At 34.0% G+C, this 20,022-nt stretch overlaps 1 protein-coding gene and 3 pseudogenes across 1 annotated transcript; 2 read left to right on the top strand and 2 right to left on the bottom strand.

Moving 5' to 3' along the window:
* LOC123218738 lies at positions 1–5,289 on the top strand (annotated as a pseudogene).
* A 290-nt stretch (positions 5,290–5,579) lies between these two features.
* Positions 5,580–11,023, bottom strand: LOC123218216 (beta-hexosaminidase 3-like). The gene is made up of 14 exons (XM_044639510.1): positions 10,075–11,023; positions 9,325–9,399; positions 8,521–8,556; positions 8,311–8,422; positions 8,058–8,128; positions 7,637–7,767; positions 7,488–7,553; positions 7,146–7,246; positions 6,921–6,980; positions 6,790–6,823; positions 6,560–6,658; positions 6,420–6,479; positions 6,019–6,269; positions 5,580–5,933 (listed from the first exon to the last, which is right to left on the bottom strand). Exons 1-14 carry the CDS (start codon positions 10,405–10,407, stop codon positions 5,767–5,769), a joined length of 1,596 nt encoding a protein of 531 aa, XP_044495445.1. The 5' UTR covers positions 10,408–11,023; the 3' UTR covers positions 5,580–5,766.
* Positions 11,024–13,775: 2,752 nt separating this feature from the next.
* On the top strand, positions 13,776–17,689 carry LOC123219734 (annotated as a pseudogene).
* Positions 17,690–17,973: 284 nt separating this feature from the next.
* Positions 17,974–20,022, bottom strand: part of LOC123219733 — a 3,648-nt pseudogene continuing 1,599 nt past the window's right edge.

Below are 20,022 nucleotides of genomic sequence, written 5' to 3'. Positions count from 1 at the left end.
GCTAAGTCTTCATAGTTTCACTCTGACCCCCGTCATTTGTTAAAAAATCACTTTAACCCAAAAAACTTCCCGTTGAAAGTTTCCAAAAGTTAATTCGGTGCAGGCTTTTTCCTCGTCCTGCATCAGCAACAGCTGTTCATATTCAAACCTTCCATTTACATCAATTTGTCACTTTAATTCTCAAAAAAATTATTTATTTATTTCAATTTCAATTTCATACCAGTAATCAAGTCAACGTACTCTTCATCTTCTTCTTCTTCTTTGAATCTTTATTTATACCAGGGCGTTCAATCTAACAGTCGTCACAGAAATAGAGCCCGAATAGCAGAGCGATCGATTCACAAAATGCATGGCGGCAACCACTGGGGAGGCTCATTCGAGATCGTTGATCAGAATGATAATCAGAAGAGCCGCGAAATGAGCGACTGGGACAAAGCGTCGTTGCATTCGAGTCAACATCTTCATCATCATAATCATCTGGATGAGACTCAGCAGAGCTGGCTGCTTGGTCCTAAAGAAACGAAGAAGAAGAAGTACGTCGACTTGGGTTGCATTGTGTTAAGCCGGAAGGCGTTTAAATGGACGGTTGGCTCCATCGTCGTCGCCTTCCTGGTCATCGGCCTTCCGATTATCATCGCTAAATCGCTTCCCAAACACAAGGCGAAGCCTGCTCCGCCGGATAATTATACCGTCGCTCTCCACAAGGCTCTCCTCTTCTTCAATGCTCAGAAATGTAAGTCCTCCATCAAACCCTGATCCTCTTTTCATTAATTTCGCCCTTTTTTTTCTGTTATTTCATCTTGCTACACCATTTTGCATGCCTCCTCGTAAAAACAATCCCTAGGGTTTTCAAGATCTATACCCATCTTTTACTAGGATAAACGGTTGATCGGTGTTTTGACCGTTAGGATCAATATCATCAAAATGATATAATTAATATCTAATACATCTATTTTTATGATCAAATATGATTCATATAATTTAAACCTATTTTAATTCGATTTTATAATTAATGTTATTTTGAATTATATATTTTATTTTTATCTTTAATTCAAAATTATCCAATTGATAATGATATAACAAAGTACGTTTTCGGACCGGTGAGTTTGATGTTGGGTCTCTCATCCAAGGGCTTAAAATTGTTCAAAAAAGAATCCCTTGATCATAGTATGAATTAGTAGATTAATTGACACGGCTGGTTGACTACAAGAAGGAAAAGCCTTAATCCCTGGAAATATTGAATCCGTGTGGGTCCAATAAATAAGAAGAAATAATAAATCATTTCCATTAATTAATAATCTTGATAACTTTACCTTATATTACGGGAATAATCACTATTATTCTCCATCCCATGTGCTTCAAATGCGTTGTTCTTGGCTCGCACGTCTCATTTTTTTTTATTATTTATTTTCTTTAAATAATATTTATATATGTAGCTACTTCAACATTCCTTCATTGACCTTTATTATAATATTTTTTTATATATGTTTTTTTTTTTAATTTAAAGTCAAATATCTATAGCATTATAAGTCATCAACATTTCTCCATTGACATGTTACTACATATAAATGTGTTTGTTTTGTATCCATGGTTACATGCACAAATAAATATTACCGATTTATTTATATAATTTGATAGGATAATACGTGATTTTGTGATTTTAAAATGAAAAAATAATATTATATATATAAATAAATTTTATTAATATATTCATATAAACTTCTGTGATAATATATAATTGGGTGATATTAAAAAAAAATAAAACTAATTTTCAATTGATTCATACTTAGTTTAAAGTCGTTTAACTAAAAATTTATTTTGGTTAATTAATATTTTTAATCCGGTTTAAAACTGATTGATCCATAAACTGGTTCGATTTTAGTTTATGATTTTTCCCAAACCAAAAATTCAGCTTGGTTCAAATAATTTTCAACTGGTTTACTTACCAGTTTTGGACACTCCTATTTCTTATAATACTGTTCATTCCTTTGACATCCCTCTAATGATATTGAGCACGAACTCAAATTAACGCAAAATTTTAGCTCGAATTAAGTATTATGGATTTAATTGGACCTTGAACTATCCCCAACTCAATTTGGATCAAATCCACCTCTAATTAATAGTATAAACCAGTTTAAAATAACCTTAAAAATCACTGTATTGCATGATCTTGACGCTGTTTTTTTTTTGTGTTTGCATGGCAGCTGGGAAGTTGCCCAAGAGCAATGGCATACCATGGAGGGGAAACTCAGGGCTGACTGATGGGAGTGATTTGACGGACGTTAAAGGAGGTCTGGTCGGAGGATATTACGACGCCGGTGACAATACAAAGTTTCATTTTCCGATGGCATATACGATGACGATGCTGAGTTGGAGTGTGATTGAATACAATCACAAATATGAAGCCATTGGAGAATACAACCATATCAGAGATCTCATCAAATGGGGCACTGATTATTTGCTTCTCACCTTCAACTCTACTGCCACCAAGATCAACCAAATCCATGCCCAGGTAAAATAAATTTCATCTTTAGTTTTTTCAATAATACTTCAAACACTTAAACTTAGGAGTGGCTATCCCATCTGCATTAGCTCGAATCAAATTCATGGTTTAATTTAAACAAGTTGATTTCAAACTAAAACTTTAATTTGATAGCTTGGGTTGATGTTAGCTCCTTTTTTCATCTAATATATTATTTATCTTTCCGATAATATTGTTTACCTCATTAACAACCCTTTGATAATACTATATGTCATCTCAAACAAACTTAAATTAGTTATTGTAACTTCGATCTGACCTTGAACTAACCTAGACTCAATTTAATTTGGATTAAATTCACATACATATGTACTAATAATTGTTGATACATGTAGTATTAATCTAAATTTTTAGTTTGATCTTAACGCTCTTAGAAAGAGGAGATGATGACGTATAACTCAAATGGTCGAAAAAGAAAAATACCAGTGATTTTACACTGAATTCTTTTTTTCTTGAGCATTCGCCCACTCGTGAGTTGACCATTATGAATTTAAATCGAATTCTAATTAACCCTGGTTTGGATTCGTTAATTATATTTAAGTCATAAACAGGTTGGGGGATCGCAGAACGGCAGTTCAACGCCAGATGATCACTACTGTTGGATGAGACCCGAAGACATGAACTATCCAAGACCAGTACAAACAATCCAGGCAGGACCTGATCTCGCCGGGAAATGGCGGCTGCTCTGGCAGCTGCCTCCATCGTTTTCCGGGACAACTCTGCGTACTCCCAGAAGCTGATCAAAGGAGCCAAAACACTGTTCGACTTCGCCCGAGACAGCGGCCGACGAAGAACTTATTCCAAAGGGAACCCTTACATCGAGCCATACTACAACTCCACTGGCTACTTTGATGAATACATGTGGGGTGCCGCCTGGCTGTATTATGCCACCGGAAACAGTTCCTACATTTCCCTGGCGACAAATTCTGGAATTCCCAAGAATTCCAGGGCGTTTTATATGATTCCTGATAATCTTGTTCTGAATTGGGATAACAAATTGCCTGCTGCCATGCTCCTGCTGACAAGGTTCAGGATTTTTCTGAATCCTGGATATCCTTATGAGGATATGCTGAGCATGTATCACAACACAACAACTCTTACTATGTGCGCGTATCTTCCGCAATTCCATTTCTTCAACTGGACTACAGGTACGTTCGTTTATATGGTTTGATTGGAAATTTCTCATTTGCAGATGATGATCTGACTTTTATTTTTCCTTATTTTTTCTACCTTTTTTTTCCCTTGTAAAGTGCGTGAGAAGTGTTGGTACATGATATCGGTTTTTAATTGAAAAAATTTGGGTATAAGTTGAGTTGGTCTCGAGCTGAGGATGATCGGCTTAGTGAGACTCACGAGTAAATCTATTTTATTTTCTTTATATACGAGAATAATTAATAAATATATAAATTATATTGTTTAAAGGATAATGTGAAAATTAGGGGGTTAAAATTTAATTTTTGAGGCAAACTGGCAGGCTCGGACTGTACTTAAAGTTAATCGGGCCAAGTTTAAGCCAAGCCCTACTGAACTCTGCTTGAAATATTGAATTTAGGAGAAAGGAGAGATGAGAAATCTTTTAAAAATCTCAAATTTCTTGTTAATAATATTTCATACATTAACAACATTTTATCTCATGATGACACGTTAATACTGTTGTTCATGTTTGTATTAATTGTTAGTATTTGTAATATTATTGGATTTCTTTATCTTGTCTCTTTTCTATAACAAAAAATCATTTCAATCAATATATTTGAGTAATTTTGAATTCGAAATAAATTTCAACGTTCTCCTAAGTTTTTCGGTGTTTTTGGACAACCCTACTGAACATTTTTTATTTTTTTGCATTTTTCAATCATTTTCATTATTTTTTACTCTGAACATCTGTGAGTATGACAATAAATTGTTCATGAATTAGGGGGAATGATCGAGCTGAACCATGGAAAAGCACAGCCTCTGCAGTATATGGCTACTGCTGCCTTCTTGGCATCTCTGTATGTTGATTACTTGAATGCTTCTAATATTCCTGGAATCAACTGTGGTCCTACTTTCATTTCATTAGATCAGCTGAGGAATTTCTCAACCTCTCAGGTAATCTACCAATCCATTCGCATAACATTCGATTCGATTTCATAATCAACTGGTTGTATGTACAACGAATGCATAGAAGGCTTTTGAATGATCACTGATGATAATTTTTTATACTTTGCACAGATGGATTACATTCTGGGTGAGAACCCCTTGAAGATGAGCTATGTGGTGGGGTTCGGCAACAAGTATCCCACACATGTACATCACCGGGCTGCTTCGATACCCTCTGACAACGTTAAGTATTCATGCACAGGAGGATACAAGTGGCGTGACACCAAGAATCCCAACCCTCACAACATCACTGGAGCCATGGTCGGGGGCCCTGATAAGTTTGACAAGTTTCATGATGTACGTGGCAACTATAGCTACACCGAGCCAACAATGGCTGGGAATGCCGGCCTGGTGGCTGCACTTGCATCTTTGACAACAACTGCTGGTTATGGCGTTGACAAGAACACCATTTTTACAGCTGTTCCACCACTGTATCCACACAGCCCCCCACCTCCAGCTCCTTGGAAGCCTTAACTGCTAGCTTAGCTGCTGTGTATAATAAATTTCATACATACTAATTTCCCTCAAAGTTTTGGTTTTACTTTCACATTCTTGCTTGTACAAATACGTTCAATATGTTTATTCATATAATGATATCAGACAGTGAGATATATTTTTCGTACATGCATTCAAATACACACACACACACATGCAGCAAAGGGGCCTTCGCTACATCAGAAATTGATTTATTTGGAATGAAAAGCAAAACGAAAAACATGGACTAGCCATTTTCAAATTTCTGGGCAGCAGAATGCAGCAGAAAGGGCATTCTGCTTCCCCTCGCTTCTATGATCTTTTTAATATTTAATGAATTTTAAGAAACTGAAATTTGCTTTTTTGGCATGAAAATCTAAATGGAAAACATGAACTAGGCACTTTTCAAATTTCTGGGAATGCACAATTTTGATCACTAAGACATTGCATTGAATTGATGATCCAAGTTCAAGATAACTGTTTACAATGCAAGCCGAAAATGGTGCAGAATGACAGCACCGGTTTTTCAGCTGTTTCATTATTGTGAGTAAGAATGGGTGTAATTTTGAAGCAGTTGCGCTTTACCGAATTTCGGGAGTGTGCTTCAACTCATATTATTGATTATAGCAAGAACCAGGTTCATAGGGAGTACCACGACCAACTGCATTTAATGGAGCAGCTGCTATTCCTCTTTGATTTAGCAAACACCTGAAGTGTGCGAGCCTTCCAGCAACTAGCATTGCATCCTTAGCCAGCTTATTATATGGTGTCCATAAGCGCTCTACAGCCCGAGAAGCAAAAGGGAAAATATTAATATAGTGTTATATGGCAGAAATGATGAAATATTGCTACAATATAAAAGGTACCAGCAGCTGCTGCAGCTCGTGGCCAGATCGTTTGCTGAATATCCGAGGCATCAACTGTTTCACCCCACATGCAAACCTCTCCACCAATCACCAATTTCTGTTGGCTGGGATCTGTGATATTTGTGAGTGGTTCATTCAAATAGAATAGCGGCCATGGAGTATCCAAGTAGTGCAAATACCACTTGTCCTGGTTGCTTACAACGCACCTTAATCCAGCCTTAACAATGTTTTCAGCGACACCACCTCCAAGCCTGCAAGAGAGATTTTAAGAAAAAATCAAGTTTTATTCAATCATATCCATAAATAATTATGAATGAATCTTTATAACTACATTTTTCAACGACCAATTTATTCTATGATGACTGATTGTCTAGGTTGGACTCGAGGAGAGTTGATCATACCAGTTGTGTACCACAGTTTTTGGACTCAATTTTTTGCCGAAGTTGTTGAAAGTCTCCTCCCTGTCATGTATCATCTTCATGAGTGATAAATTGTGAAAACAATGTCACGGATCATAGATCTCTATATATAAGATTCATACCAGTTAACCGGTTCAAATCCATGGGAGAGAGCTATTTTCTGAGCTTGCAAGACAAAGTATTGATACGCTTCAGATTCATTCATCCCGTGCTCCTTCAACCTGCATATTGAATAGTCAACAATCTTATAGACCGTCCATTGGTTATCATGGTTTATGCAAAATATTCCAAGAAATGAAATGGCCAGAATAAAAATGTATATTTTAAACAGATTAGATCTTGAGATTGCTACCATTTCGATATGTGAGAAGTTGTTCTCCAGCAACCTGAAAAATAGCAATGTGTTCATAATCAGTTTTCATGATTGCATTTCCAATTTGCATACCTAATCTGTAAGTGGAAGTATAAAATAATTTAACTTACTTGTATCGACTTCGTCACCTCCCAAGTGAACGAATTTAAATTTAAAGACTTTACTGAAGTCTGAAACATTAAAAGTTTCACTAGTGTTAGACCGATTTCATAACTTTTTCTTCTTTGATGTAAAATTAGAAATATTTGTTTGCAGATGAAAATATCCGACACCAGGTCTTTTATGAACATTTTTATGAAAAAAAGCTACCATTTTCAGAGAACTGGTGACAATACCTGAAAGTATTCCATCTATCACTTTGAATGTAAAATTATTGCTGACATCAAGTGGCTGCTGACAGTCCTTTGACGGCCACAATGAAGGATAGCCAACCCCCCTAAAAAATAAAGCTATAAGCTACATTGATAATGCAAGAAATTTGCATACCATGATGAGCGATACCAAAGAATGAAAATGCAGATATATAATATTATATTTGCAATATGATCATTACCATTAGTTCTGAAAATTAAAAGCTTGCAGTTAAATCTACTGTACAAAAAATTGATGTTTGAATGAGATGTATATCTTCTAAAACAAGAAAAACACGTTAGTGAGAATTGACATGTCATTAGTACCAAGATAAGGCATGTCCCGGAACATCTATTTCAGCCAATACATTAATTCCTCGTTTTTGAGCGTAACTGCAAAAAATTGATTGTCAATCTATTAGAGAAAACTTAACCAGAATAAAATACAGGGTGCTAACCAGGCTGAGATCACTTGCCTTACAATTTCAGCAGCATCAGCCATTGTATATCTTTCTGAAACTGAATATGCACCATTCCAAAGTTTTGGATACGACGGTATCTCTAAAGGAAAAGATTGCATATCTACAATGTGCCAGTGCAAAACGTTCTGCATGCAAGCAAGAAGTACAAGTGCATATGGATTAATTTGCAGAGGTGCTGTCTTTAAAACAATTGAACTACTAGCTAAAACCAATGATACAAGTTATGCCAGCTTTAACACTTCATAAAGTTTAGAAAGACAAACATATGCATTCTTATTAGAGCTTTACGGGGTTTGGAGCTTAAACACTATCATTTTGTCCCTACTATTCACCTTAAGCTTTTGAATCAAGCAGCAATGAATTAAAAATATCAACTAATTCTCGATAGTAGCTTTGACATTTCAGGATAACATACCAGCTTTGCATATGCCATAGAGTCAATAACACTCTTAATCACTGGAACTGGTTGATAATGTCGAGATGTATCTGCAGTAATTTTGTTTAATAAGATAAATGTATTCATTTCAGAATACAAAATTTTGAAGTCAAAGCCTTTATTCCTATCTAGTTGAATGCAGCTATATCAATTACTTGCAGAAGTAGTTAGATGTGCTAAGTGTGCTGAAAATGAACACAATCACTCAAACACACAAATTAAAGCTTCTTACCAATTAAGAGCCCTCGAAAAGGGAACCTTGGTTTATCAGAAATGGTCCATGGTGTCATTGGAACTTCAATTATCCTGGATTTAAAGTTGAATTGGCATATTTGGCTCAAGGTCTGCAACATTTCATGGAAATATAAGTATTTTCAGAACTAGATATACTGCTTAAACCTGCAAAGCATTCATGAATGAGCCATGAATGACATCACCTCACCTGAAGAGCATGTAAAGCCCCATAAACTGTCTGCGCCTGCATTGTTTCATAAGAAATTTGAAATGATTAGATAGTTGAAACTAAATATATCTCTGTATTTTACATCATGCCAAGTGCACAGAAAAAATGATGCATGCTCATCATCCGTCAGTCACTACCAACCATGTGCCACAGAGATACTTTCTTATGATTGCAGGCTGCGATAATATCTCATCTAAAATTTATATATAATCATAAAAAAGTTTGATATACAAGTGCCTTATTCATCCAAAAAGAACAGAGATTGTACAAACTGCATTGATGCAGCTAAAGTGCCACATAAGAGAAGGTGAAAATCATGACCATTTATCTAACATATTCAAGCCAAAAAAGCTAATTTGAAGAGTTATCCCAGGTTAAGGGCCATCAAAAACAAAATGACCAAATCTGATTGCTAATACTCCATTCATAACAAACTGCATTGAAACTAAATTTATTCAAGCCAAATTTAACAACAATTTAAATTAATTTTTAATTTTTTAAACAAAAATGCCCTGAAGATTTACACTTCAAAAAGCAGAGAAATATTTTCATTTTGTTTTTTAGATAAGTCCTAATGTCAACATTTAAGGACAAGTATTTTACTTTCCACATTCTTGTCAATATTCTTGCTACATTCATGGCTAATATAAGTCTATCTTATTGGTCCAACAAATCTCCACCAACTAATTTCCAACAACTCAAATGTCAACAACTAATCCAAAATACAGCTTCACATTAAAAACTAAGAATTAGAAAAAGGATCAGTTGCAGGCTTGCAGCTACCTCAATTTGCGCATAAGCTGGCTTCTTAGGAGATGGAACCAATAACTTGTATGACTCATCAATCCCATATTGTAACTGCAAAGTTCAATAACAATCTTAAGCATAAAAAATGTGTATTCTATTGCTTGGAGGACAAAAAAAAAACATTAATCCTCCAGCTTCCAAGCCAACATTGAATTAAGCCATAACCTCGAGAAATCCTATTGAAGAATCAAACAATCAAACAAAAGAAGAGCATTGATCTTCTAGCCTTGAAGCCAAAAATTGAACTAAAACTTTAACCTCTAGAAAGCTTATTGAAGAATAAAACAATCAAACAAAAGAAGAGAATTGATCCTCTAGCCTTTAAGCCAAAATTGAAATAAAACTTCAACCTCTAGAAAGCTTATTGAAGAATCAAACAATCAAACAAAAGAAGAGCATTGAACCTCCAGCCTTGAAGCCAAAATAGAACTAAAACTTTAACCTCTAGAAAGCTTATTGAAGAATCAAACAATCAAACAAAAGAAGAGCATTAATCCTCTAACCTTGAAGCCAGAATTGAACTAAAACTTTAACCTCTAGAAAGCTTATTGAATAATCAAATAATCAAACAAAACAAGAGCATTGATCCTCTAGCCTTGAAGCCAAAATTGAACTAAAGCTATAAACTCGGGAGCACAAAACATAACAAATAACAAACAAAAACATCTCATATTTAGAATCATACTGCTAATCAAAGTAAGCAAAAAAGAAATGAAGAAAATATACCTCATCATCTTGAGTTAAAATGACCACATTCAAACCCACAAGAACGGAGGAATTACCATACTTGGAAACATTACCATCAACAACATGAGCCACCTTCAAAAGATCAATAAACCGAGAGAACCCATCTTTCAAAATCCCAGAAGCGTCACTGTACTTGCTTCCATCGCTCAACAACTTGAAATCTCCAATCATGTACATGTTTTTATGGCCATAGCTCACAGAATAAGGCAAAGGCCAGACTTTTACATCTTCTACATTTCCACCACTTATTCCCACCACCATTTCAGCAAAAACCAACGCAAAAACAAGAACCCGGAAAGGAAATCTCCCCATTTTCACCTCAAACTTGAAGCAAGATCAATGGAACAAATGTGTGAAGATATTAAAAGTAATGGCTATCCATTTATTTAAAAAAAATAGTGATAAAAAAGGAATCTTGAAGGCTATATACAAAGAAAGACGATAGGATCCGGATTTCCGAATTTGGGGTTCATCAAAGTCTGGCACAGCTTGCTGCCATTAGTGACTGTTCATAAATGCATTTCCAAACAGACAAGACAAGACAAGTGTGGAAGAGCTCGATTCCACCGTTTAGATATATCGATCATATATAAACGGAGAATTACATGAGAGATGGTCCAAGCCAAGTGACGGGAGACAAGGGCCCGTCATTCCCAGAAAGCAACAGTGATTTTTTAGGTATACTTCCAAAATATCAGCTTGAAATCATTTCAACCTCCCATTCCTCTGGATAGAGAATTATACACCGTATATGTTGAACGACAAAGACAAATTTTCATCTATTTTCTCATGATCATTTCATTTCTGAACCAACATTCACCAAGCCCTGCCTTATCTTGTCCATGAAACATCTGAAAATTGGCTTGAAAGTCTGCTTCACCGGCTGCAACATGCTTTTGGTTTTAAGCAATGAATTCTGCTTAAAAAATGAAACATTCACAATAATCAAATTATGTGCACTATTTTTATATATAAATATATAGAAAGGTTCCAATCACAATACGTGCGTAATACTATTATGATAGTGCATTAAAAAAGGGGTTAGGTCAATTTTACACAAACTGATTGAAAGTTGAAACCGCTTTTTTGATGAGTCTAAGGCAAGACAAAATCAATGATCTTAAATCAAAATGTGAATGTATGCAAGATTGGTGGTCGAGATAGCATATCGGGGATGTTGTATAGACAGGTTGGAAAATTAAGTTTATGACAATATATGCGCTCATATGTATTATTATATAATTGAATGATTTTGAATTAAAAATAAAATAATATTCAATTATATAATAATACATATAAATATATACATATTTGTTTACCTAAAACAGATATACATAGTATTGCTCTATGAGCAATTAGGATAGGATTTGAATAAGTTCGAACAGAAACTAATTTAAGATTAATTCAAGTACAAAATAGTCAACTTAGGATTGATGAGGTATCATTTGAATTTGAATAAAAAATAATTTAACTTTTGATTAAATTTGAGTTAGTTTAAACTTATGAAAACAAGTTTAAACTCAATTTGTTTGATTTAAGCTCGAAATTAAGTTAAGACAATTCAGATTGAATCTCTCTAATAAATTAATATAAAAGTTTGATCACTTTAATTAGAAAATTTAAAATTCAATTTTTTTTAGTCAAAAAAACAAAGATGGATAAAAAATTGTCTACTGTAATCATGAATTACACTAACATTATTTATGAATTAGAATAAAAATTTAACATTAATAAAATATAAATTTTTTTAATTAAAAGATTTAAAACTTTTAATCTCTTCGATAATATAAAAAAAAATTTGATCATATCACAAAAAAATAGACGAAAGTTCAATAATTTGGATTTAATTATGTGATCAATAAATAAATAAATAAATATTAATATATTATTAAAAAAAATTTTTTTAAAAAAAAGCCAAAAAACAGGTGCCACTGAAACGCCATTCAACAAACCTACCCACCAAAAAATTCACTAACTCCCCATTGCCAGCGTTGAATTCTTTGAGTGGAAAGGGTTTTGGCAGTGATGATGGATCGAGTGCCATATGACCATATGAGTCAAAGATTACGACGTGTTTAGATGTGAAACGAATTATGTTAAACAAAATGGTCGTTGAGTTAAATTCGAATAACAGTTAGTTTAAGATTAGTTTAAATTCAAAATAGATAGTTTAAGATTAAATTAGGTTTATTTGAACCATTGAAAAAAAAGATATTAGTGAAAAAAAAAAAATCGGAGAAGAAAAAGAATAGTTTAAAAAATAATCGAAGAGACAAGCTTCAGTATAATGATATCGAGCTGAACCAAATTTGAATTGAAATTTCATCAGCAATCAAACTCAACTTATTTGAGTCAAACAATGATCTAAGTTCAAACAGTTCAAATTGAATCCTCCACTCGTTATTATATATTGTATATGAGAGTTAATGAGACACTCTAATGTTAGTCGTTAAATTAAATGATTGAAGTGTAATTCCATAAAAATTTGTTAATAATTCCCTTAGGATTGGATTTAAACAAAGTTAACCTTACTCATATTAGTGTTCAGTTCGATTTGAGTTAAATTCTAATTTAAGTTTTAGTTTGACGACTTGTCTTAAACTCATTTCAAATCTCATCTTATATAATATTGAAAAATCCACCAAAGGGATTTAAAAAAAATGGGATATTGAAAAAAATACCATTTTGTGGTTTTGTCTTTATAATTTCACCACATTTTTATACACATAATATCTTCTATTACCGATGGTGATATGAGATAGTAATCAGATTACTATATTATCTTAGGTATTAAAAAATACCAAGGTAATCTTAATTTTATTATAATTTTATTTTTATTTATTAATTTTTTAAGATTAAAATATTTTCATTTTTAATCAATATAACAACTAATATGATATATATATATTTTAAATAATTATATTTAAAGATATTTAAATAAAATTATATCATAGTATTGTTTTATTACTTTCAACTAAACATAATTATTATTTATACATATTAAATTTTATCAAATATAATAATAATTTATACTCAATAATTTTTTAAATAATTTATTTTTAAAATAATTTTTAATTTTAAAAATAAAATATTACCAAACTAAACATCCCTAACAGGTTGGTCATGAATATGCACATCTCTTTCATGCCAGAAATTCCTAAAAGTGACAAACAACGTAGTACTTGTCTCATTTACCTATTTTTTATGCTAACCGATTGGGAAAACAAGACAAGCTAAGTTTCTTTCAAACTGTTTTGTCTTCAAATTTATTGTCGGTGGAATTTTTTTCCCACCATCCTAATGTTTTATATTCCTTGAGAAACAGACTTCTTGTTTAAGAATTACTATTATTGTTGATAGTCATGGTTGGGTGGATTCGAGCAGAATTCAAGTTTGACTCAGTTTAAGTTTTATTCAGTTTGAAAGAAGTTAAACGAAAATTAGTTATAATAATATCGTTTTAATGTATATGAATCAAAACGATGTTATTTAACTTTTATTAGCTTTGCAAGCTGAACGGATCAAATAAACTTTAAGTTGAGCTCAACAATATAAAAACTCTTAAGTTGAAAATAATATAATGCAAACTCAATTAAACGGAGCTAACAATCGAGTTCAAGTCAATTCGGCTTAAATCCACTATTACCTTCTTGTGTAAATTATGGCAACCTTGCCTATTAATGGGTCGTGTTGAAACATGTTCTTGTTAGATCATAATTGTACTGTAAAAATTCTTTCTAGTATGAATAGAGTTAAATTCAATTCGGATTAAATTGGAATTACATTCAATGTAAAATCAGTTTGAATTCAAAAAAGTCAACTCCAGATATATTGAAAATTGACAAGTTGAGATCTGAACTCAAACAAAAATAATTTAACTTTAAATTTTATTAAAGTTGATTCGAATTCGAATATTTGAATCAACTTAAACTCAACTTTTTTATGAGAATGAGTACAATCCATGGCTCAAACTTGGTCTTTTAATTCAAATTTTAATTCATATTCAAGTAATTGGGATCGAATCTAATCTTAAATACGAATATATGAATTTATTCATTATTAAGATCAATTTTATTATTTTAAATAGTAAAAACACATAATTAATTTAAAAAAAATCTAAAAAACATTTACTGTTAATACTTATAAACGGTAACAGAATGTTTGGAATTTTACTTAGTAAAGCAATTTAAGTGAAATTACTAATTTACCCTTACTAATTTTAGAATTTATGAACAAAAAAATAATTACATAGGTTGACTTTTTAATAATCAGTTTAAAGTCGTTTAACTAAAAATTTACTTTGGTTGATTGATATTTTTTATTCATTCAAAACTGCTTGATCCATAAACCGGCTAGGTTCCAGTTTATGATTTTTTCCAAACTAAAAATTCAACTCGGTTCAAATAATTTTTAACTAGTTCACTTACCAATTTTGGACACTCCTATTTCTTATAATACTGTTCAGTCCTTCGATATCCCTCTAATGATATCGAGCACCAACTCAAATTAACACAAAATTCTAACTCGAATTAAGTATTATAAATTTAATTTGACCTTGAACTATCGCCAATTCAATTTGGATCAAATCCACCTCTAATTAATTGTATAAACCAGTTTAAAAATAACCTTAAAAATCACTGTATTGCATGATTTTGAAGCTGTTTTTTTTTTTGTGTGTTTGCATTGCAGCTGGGAAGTTGCCCGAGAGCAATGGTATACCATGGAGGGGAAACTCAGGGCTGACTGATGGGAGTGATTTGACGGACGTTAAAGGAGGTCTGGTGGAGGATATTACGACGCCGGTGACAATACAAAGTTTCATTTTCCGATGGCATATACGACGACGATGCTGAGTTGGAGTGTGATTGAATACAATCACAAATATAAAGCCATTGGAGAATACAACCATATCAGAGATCTCATCAAATGGGGCACTGATTATTTGCTTCTCACCTTCAACTCTACTGCCACCAAGATCAACCAAATCCATGCCCAGGTAAAATAACTTTCATCTTTAGTTTTTTGACTAATACTTCAAACACTTAAACTTAGGAGTGGATATCCCATCCGCGTTAGCTCGAATCAAATTCGTGGTTTAAACAAGCCGATTTCAAACTAAAACTTTAATTTGCTAGCTTGGGTTGATGTTAGCTCCTTTTTTCATCTAGTATATTATTTATCTCTCCGATAATATTGTTTATCTCATTAACAACCATTTGATAATAATATTTATCATCTCAAACAAACTTAAATTAGGTATTGTAGCCTTGATCCGACCTCGAACCAACTTAGACTCAATTTAAATCGAATTGAAATTAACCCTGGTTCGGATTCGTTAATTATATTTAAGTCATAAACAGGTTGGGGGATCGCAGAACGGCAGTTCAACGCCGGATGATCACTACTGTTGGATGAGACCCGAAGACATGAGCTATCCAAGACCAGTACAAACAATCCAGGCAGGACCTGATCTCTCCGGGGAAATGGCGGCCGCTCTGGCAGCTGCCTCCATCGTTTTCCGGGACAACTCTGCGTACTCCCAGAAGCTGATCAAAGGAGCCAAAACACTGTTCGACTTCGCCCGAGACAGCGGCCGACGAAGAACTTATTCCAAAGGGAACCCTTACATCGAGCCATACTACAACTCCACTGGCTACTTTGATGAATACATGTGGGGTGCCGCCTGGCTGTATTATGCCACCGGAAACAGTTCCTACATTTCCCTGGCGACAAATTCTGGAATTCCCAAGAATTCCAGGGCGTTTTATATGATTCCTGATAATCTTGTTCTGAATTGGGATAATAAATTGCCTGCTGCCATGCTCCTGCTGACAAGGTTCAGAATTTTTCTGAATCCTGGATATCCTTATGAGGATATGCTGAGCATGTATCACAACACAACAACTCTTACTATGTGCGCGTATCTTCCGCAATTCCATTTCTTCAACTGGACTACAGGTACGTTCGTTTATATAGTTTGATTGGAATTTCTCATTTGCAGATGATGATCTGACTTTTATTTTTCCTTATTTTTTCTACCTTTTTTTTCCCTTGTAAAGTGCGTGAGAAGTGTTGGTATATGATATCGGTTTTTAATTGAAAAAATTTGGGTGTAAGTTGAGTTGGTCTCGAGCTGAGGATGGTCGGCTTAGTAAGACTCACGAATAAATCTATTTTATTCTTATTTATTCTTTTTATATACAAAAATAATTAATAAATATATAAATTATGTTGTTTAAAGGATAATGGGAAAATTAGGGGGTTAAAATTAATTTTTTGAGGCAAACTGGCAGGCTCGGACTGTACTTAAAGTTAATCGAGCCAAGTTTAAGCCAAGCCCTACTGAACTCTGCTTGTACACTCTAGCTCGGAATATTGAATTTAGGAGTAAGGAGAGATGAGAAATCTTTTAAAAATCTCAAATTTCTTATTAATAATATTTGATGCATAACACTAACAACATTTTATCTCATGATGATACGTTAATGTTGTCACTCATGTTTGTATCGATTGTTAGTATTTGTAATATTATTGGATTTCTTTATCTTGTCTCTTTTCTGTAACAAAAATTCATTCTAATCAATATATCTGGGTAATTTTGAATTAGAAATAAATTTCGACGTTTTCATAAACTTTTCAGTGTTTTTGGACAACCCTATTGAACATTTTTTATTTTTTATTTTTTTGCATTTTTCAGTCATTTTCATTATTTTTTACTCTGAACATCTGTGAGTATGACAGTAAATTGTTCATGAATTAGGGGGAATGATCGAACTGAACCATGGAAAAGCACAGCCTCTGCAGTATATGGCTACTGCTGCTTTCTTGGCATCTCTGTATGTTGATTACTTGAATGCTTCTAATATTCCTGGAATCAACTGTGGTCCTACTTTCATTTCATTAGATCAGCTGAGGAATTTCTCAACCTCTCAGGTAATCTACCAATCCATTCGCATAACATTCGATTCGATTTCATAATCGACTGGTTGTATGTACAACGAATGCATAGAAGGCTTTTGAATGATCACTGATGATAATTTTTATACTTTGCATAGATGGATTACATTCTGGGTGAGAACCCCTTGAAGATGAGCTATGTGGTGGGGTTCGGCAACAAGTATCCCACACATGTACATCACCGGGCTGCTTCGATACCCTCTGACAACGTTAAGTATTCATGCACAGGAGGATACAAATGGCGTGACACCAAGAATCCCAACCCTCACAACATCACTGGAGCCATGGTCGGAGGGCCTGATAAGTTTGACAAGTTTCATGATGTACGTGGCAACTATAGCTACACCGAGCCAACAATGGCTGGGAATGCCGGCCTGGTGGCTGCACTTGCATCTTTGACAACAACTGCTGGTTATGGCGTTGACAAGAACACCATTTTTACAGCTGTTCCACCACTGTATCCACAGAGTCCCCCACCTCCAGCTCCTTGGAAACCTTAACTGCTAGCTTAGCTGCTGTGTATAATAAATTTCATACATACTAATTTCCCTCAAAGTTTTGGTTTTACTTTCACATTCTTGCTTGTACAAATACGTTCAATATGTTTATTCATATAATGATATCAGACAGTGAGATATATTTTTCGTACATGCATTCAAATACACACACACACACACACATGCAGCAAAGGGGCCTTCGCTACATCAGAAATTGATTTATTTGGAATTAAAAGCAAAACGAAAAACATGGACTAGCCATTTTCAAATTTCTGGGCAGCAGAAAGGGCATTCTGCTTCCCCTCGCTTCTATGATCTTTTTAATATTTAATGAATTTTAAGAAACTGAAATTTGCTTTTTTGGCATGAAAATCTAAATGGAAAACATGAACTAGGCACTTTTCAAATTTCTGGGAATGCACAGTTTTGATCACTAACACATTGCATTGAATTGATGATCCAAGTTCAAGATAACTGTTTACAATGCAAGCCGAAAATGGTGCAGAATGACAGCACCGGTTTTTCAGCTGTTTCATTATTGTGAGTAAGAATGGGTGTAATTTTGAAGCAGTTGCGCTTTACCGAATTTCGGGAGTGTGCTTCAACTCATTATTGATTATAGCAAGAACCAGGTTCATAGGGAGTACCACGACCAACTGCATTTAATGGAGCAGCTGCTATTCCTCTTTGATTTAGCAAACACCTGAAGTGTGCGAGCCTTCCAGCGACTAGCATTGCATCCTTAGCCAGCTTATTATATGGTGTCCATAAGCGCTCTACAGCCCGAGAAGCAAAAGGGAAAATATTAATATAGTGTTATATGGCAGAAATGATGAAATATTGCTACAATATAAAAGGTACCAGCAGCTGCTGCAGCTCGTGGCCAGATCGTTTGCTGAATATCCGAGGCATCAACTGTTTCACCCCACATGCAAACCTCTCCACCAATCACCAATTTCTGTGGCTGGGATCTGTGATATTTGTGAGTGGTTCATTCAAATAGAATAGCGGCCATGGAGTATCCAAGTGGTCCAAATACCACTTGTCCTGGTTGCTTACAATGCACCTTAATCCAGCCTTAACAACGTTTTCAGCGACACCACCTCCAAGCCTGCAAGAGAGATTTTAAGAAAAAATCCAGTTTTATTCAATCATATCCATAAATAATTATGAATGAATCTTTATCACTACATTTTTCAATGACCAATTTATTCTATGATGACCGATTGTCTAGGTTGGACTCGAGGAGAGTTGGTCATACCAGTTGTGTACCACAGTTTTTGGACTCAATTTTTTGCCGAAGTTGTTGAAAGTCTCCTCCCTGTCATGTATCATCTTCATGAGTGATAAATTGTGAAAACAATGTCACAGATCATAGCTCTCTATATATAAGATTCATACCAGTTAACCGGTTCAAATCCATGGGAGAGAGCTATTTTCTGAGCTTGCAAGACAAAGTATTGATACGCTTCAGATTCATTCATCCCATGCTCCTTCAACCTGCATATTGAATAGTCAACAATCTTATAGACCGTCCATTGGTTATTGTGGTTTATGCAAAATATTCCAAGAAATGAAATGGCCAGAATAAAAATGTATATTTTAAACAGATTAGATCTTGAGATTGCTACCATTTCGATATGTGAGAAGTTGTTCTCCAGCAACCTGAAAAATAGCAATGTGTTCATAATCAGTTTTCATGATTGCATTTCCAATTTGCATACCTAATCTGTAAGTGGAAGTATAAAATAATTTAACTTACTTGTATCGACTTCGTCACCTCCCAAGTGAACGAATTTAAATTTAAAGACTTTACTGAAGTCTGAAACATTAAAAGTTTCACTAGTGTTAGACCGATTTCATAACTTTTTCTTCTTTGATGTAAAATTAGAAATATTTGTTTGCAGATGAAAATATCCGACACCAGGTCTTTTATGAACATTTTTATGAAAAAAAGCTACCATTTTCAGAGAACTGGTGACAATACCTGAAAGTATTCCATCTATCACTTTGAATGTAAAATTATTGCTGACATCAAGTGGCTGCTGACAGTCCTTTGACGGCCACAATGAAGGATAGCCAACCCCCCTAAAAAATAAAGCTATAAGCTACATTGATAATGCAAGAAATTTGCATACCATGATGAGCGATACCAAAGAATGAAAATGCAGAAATATAATATTATATTTGCAATATGATCATTACCATTAGTTCTGAAAATTAAAAGCTTGCAGTTAAATCTACTGTACAAAAAATTGATGTTTGAATGAGATGTATATCTTCTAAAACAAGAAAAACACGTTAGTGAGAATTGACATGTCATTAGTACCAAGATAAGGCATGTCCCGGAACATCTATTTCAGCCATACATTAATCCCTCGTTTTTGAGCGTAACTGCAAAAAATTGATTGTCAATATATTAGAGAAAACTTAACCAGAATAAAATACAGGTGCTAACCAGGCTGAGATCACT

Source organism: Mangifera indica, chromosome 6 (assembly GCF_011075055.1).
Source record: "Mangifera indica cultivar Alphonso chromosome 6, CATAS_Mindica_2.1, whole genome shotgun sequence".
NCBI classification, from domain to species: Eukaryota; Viridiplantae; Streptophyta; class Magnoliopsida; order Sapindales; family Anacardiaceae; genus Mangifera; species Mangifera indica.
This window is presented reverse-complemented; position numbering and strand designations above follow the sequence as displayed.

Bases quoted from the DNA above. Each gene is read 5' to 3' on its own strand.
- LOC123218216 (XM_044639510.1), bottom strand. From the start codon at position 10,407: ATGGGGAGATTTCCTTTCCGGGTTCTTGTTTTTGCGTTGGTTTTTGCT. The intron at 7,247-7,487 runs GTACTAATGACA...TTTATTTTTTAG, and splicing joins CCGGGACATGCCTTATCTTG to GGGGGTTGGCTATCCTTCAT. The intron at 6,480-6,559 runs GTATGAATCTTA...GATACATGACAG, and splicing joins GGATTTGAACCGGTTAACTG to GGAGGAGACTTTCAACAACT.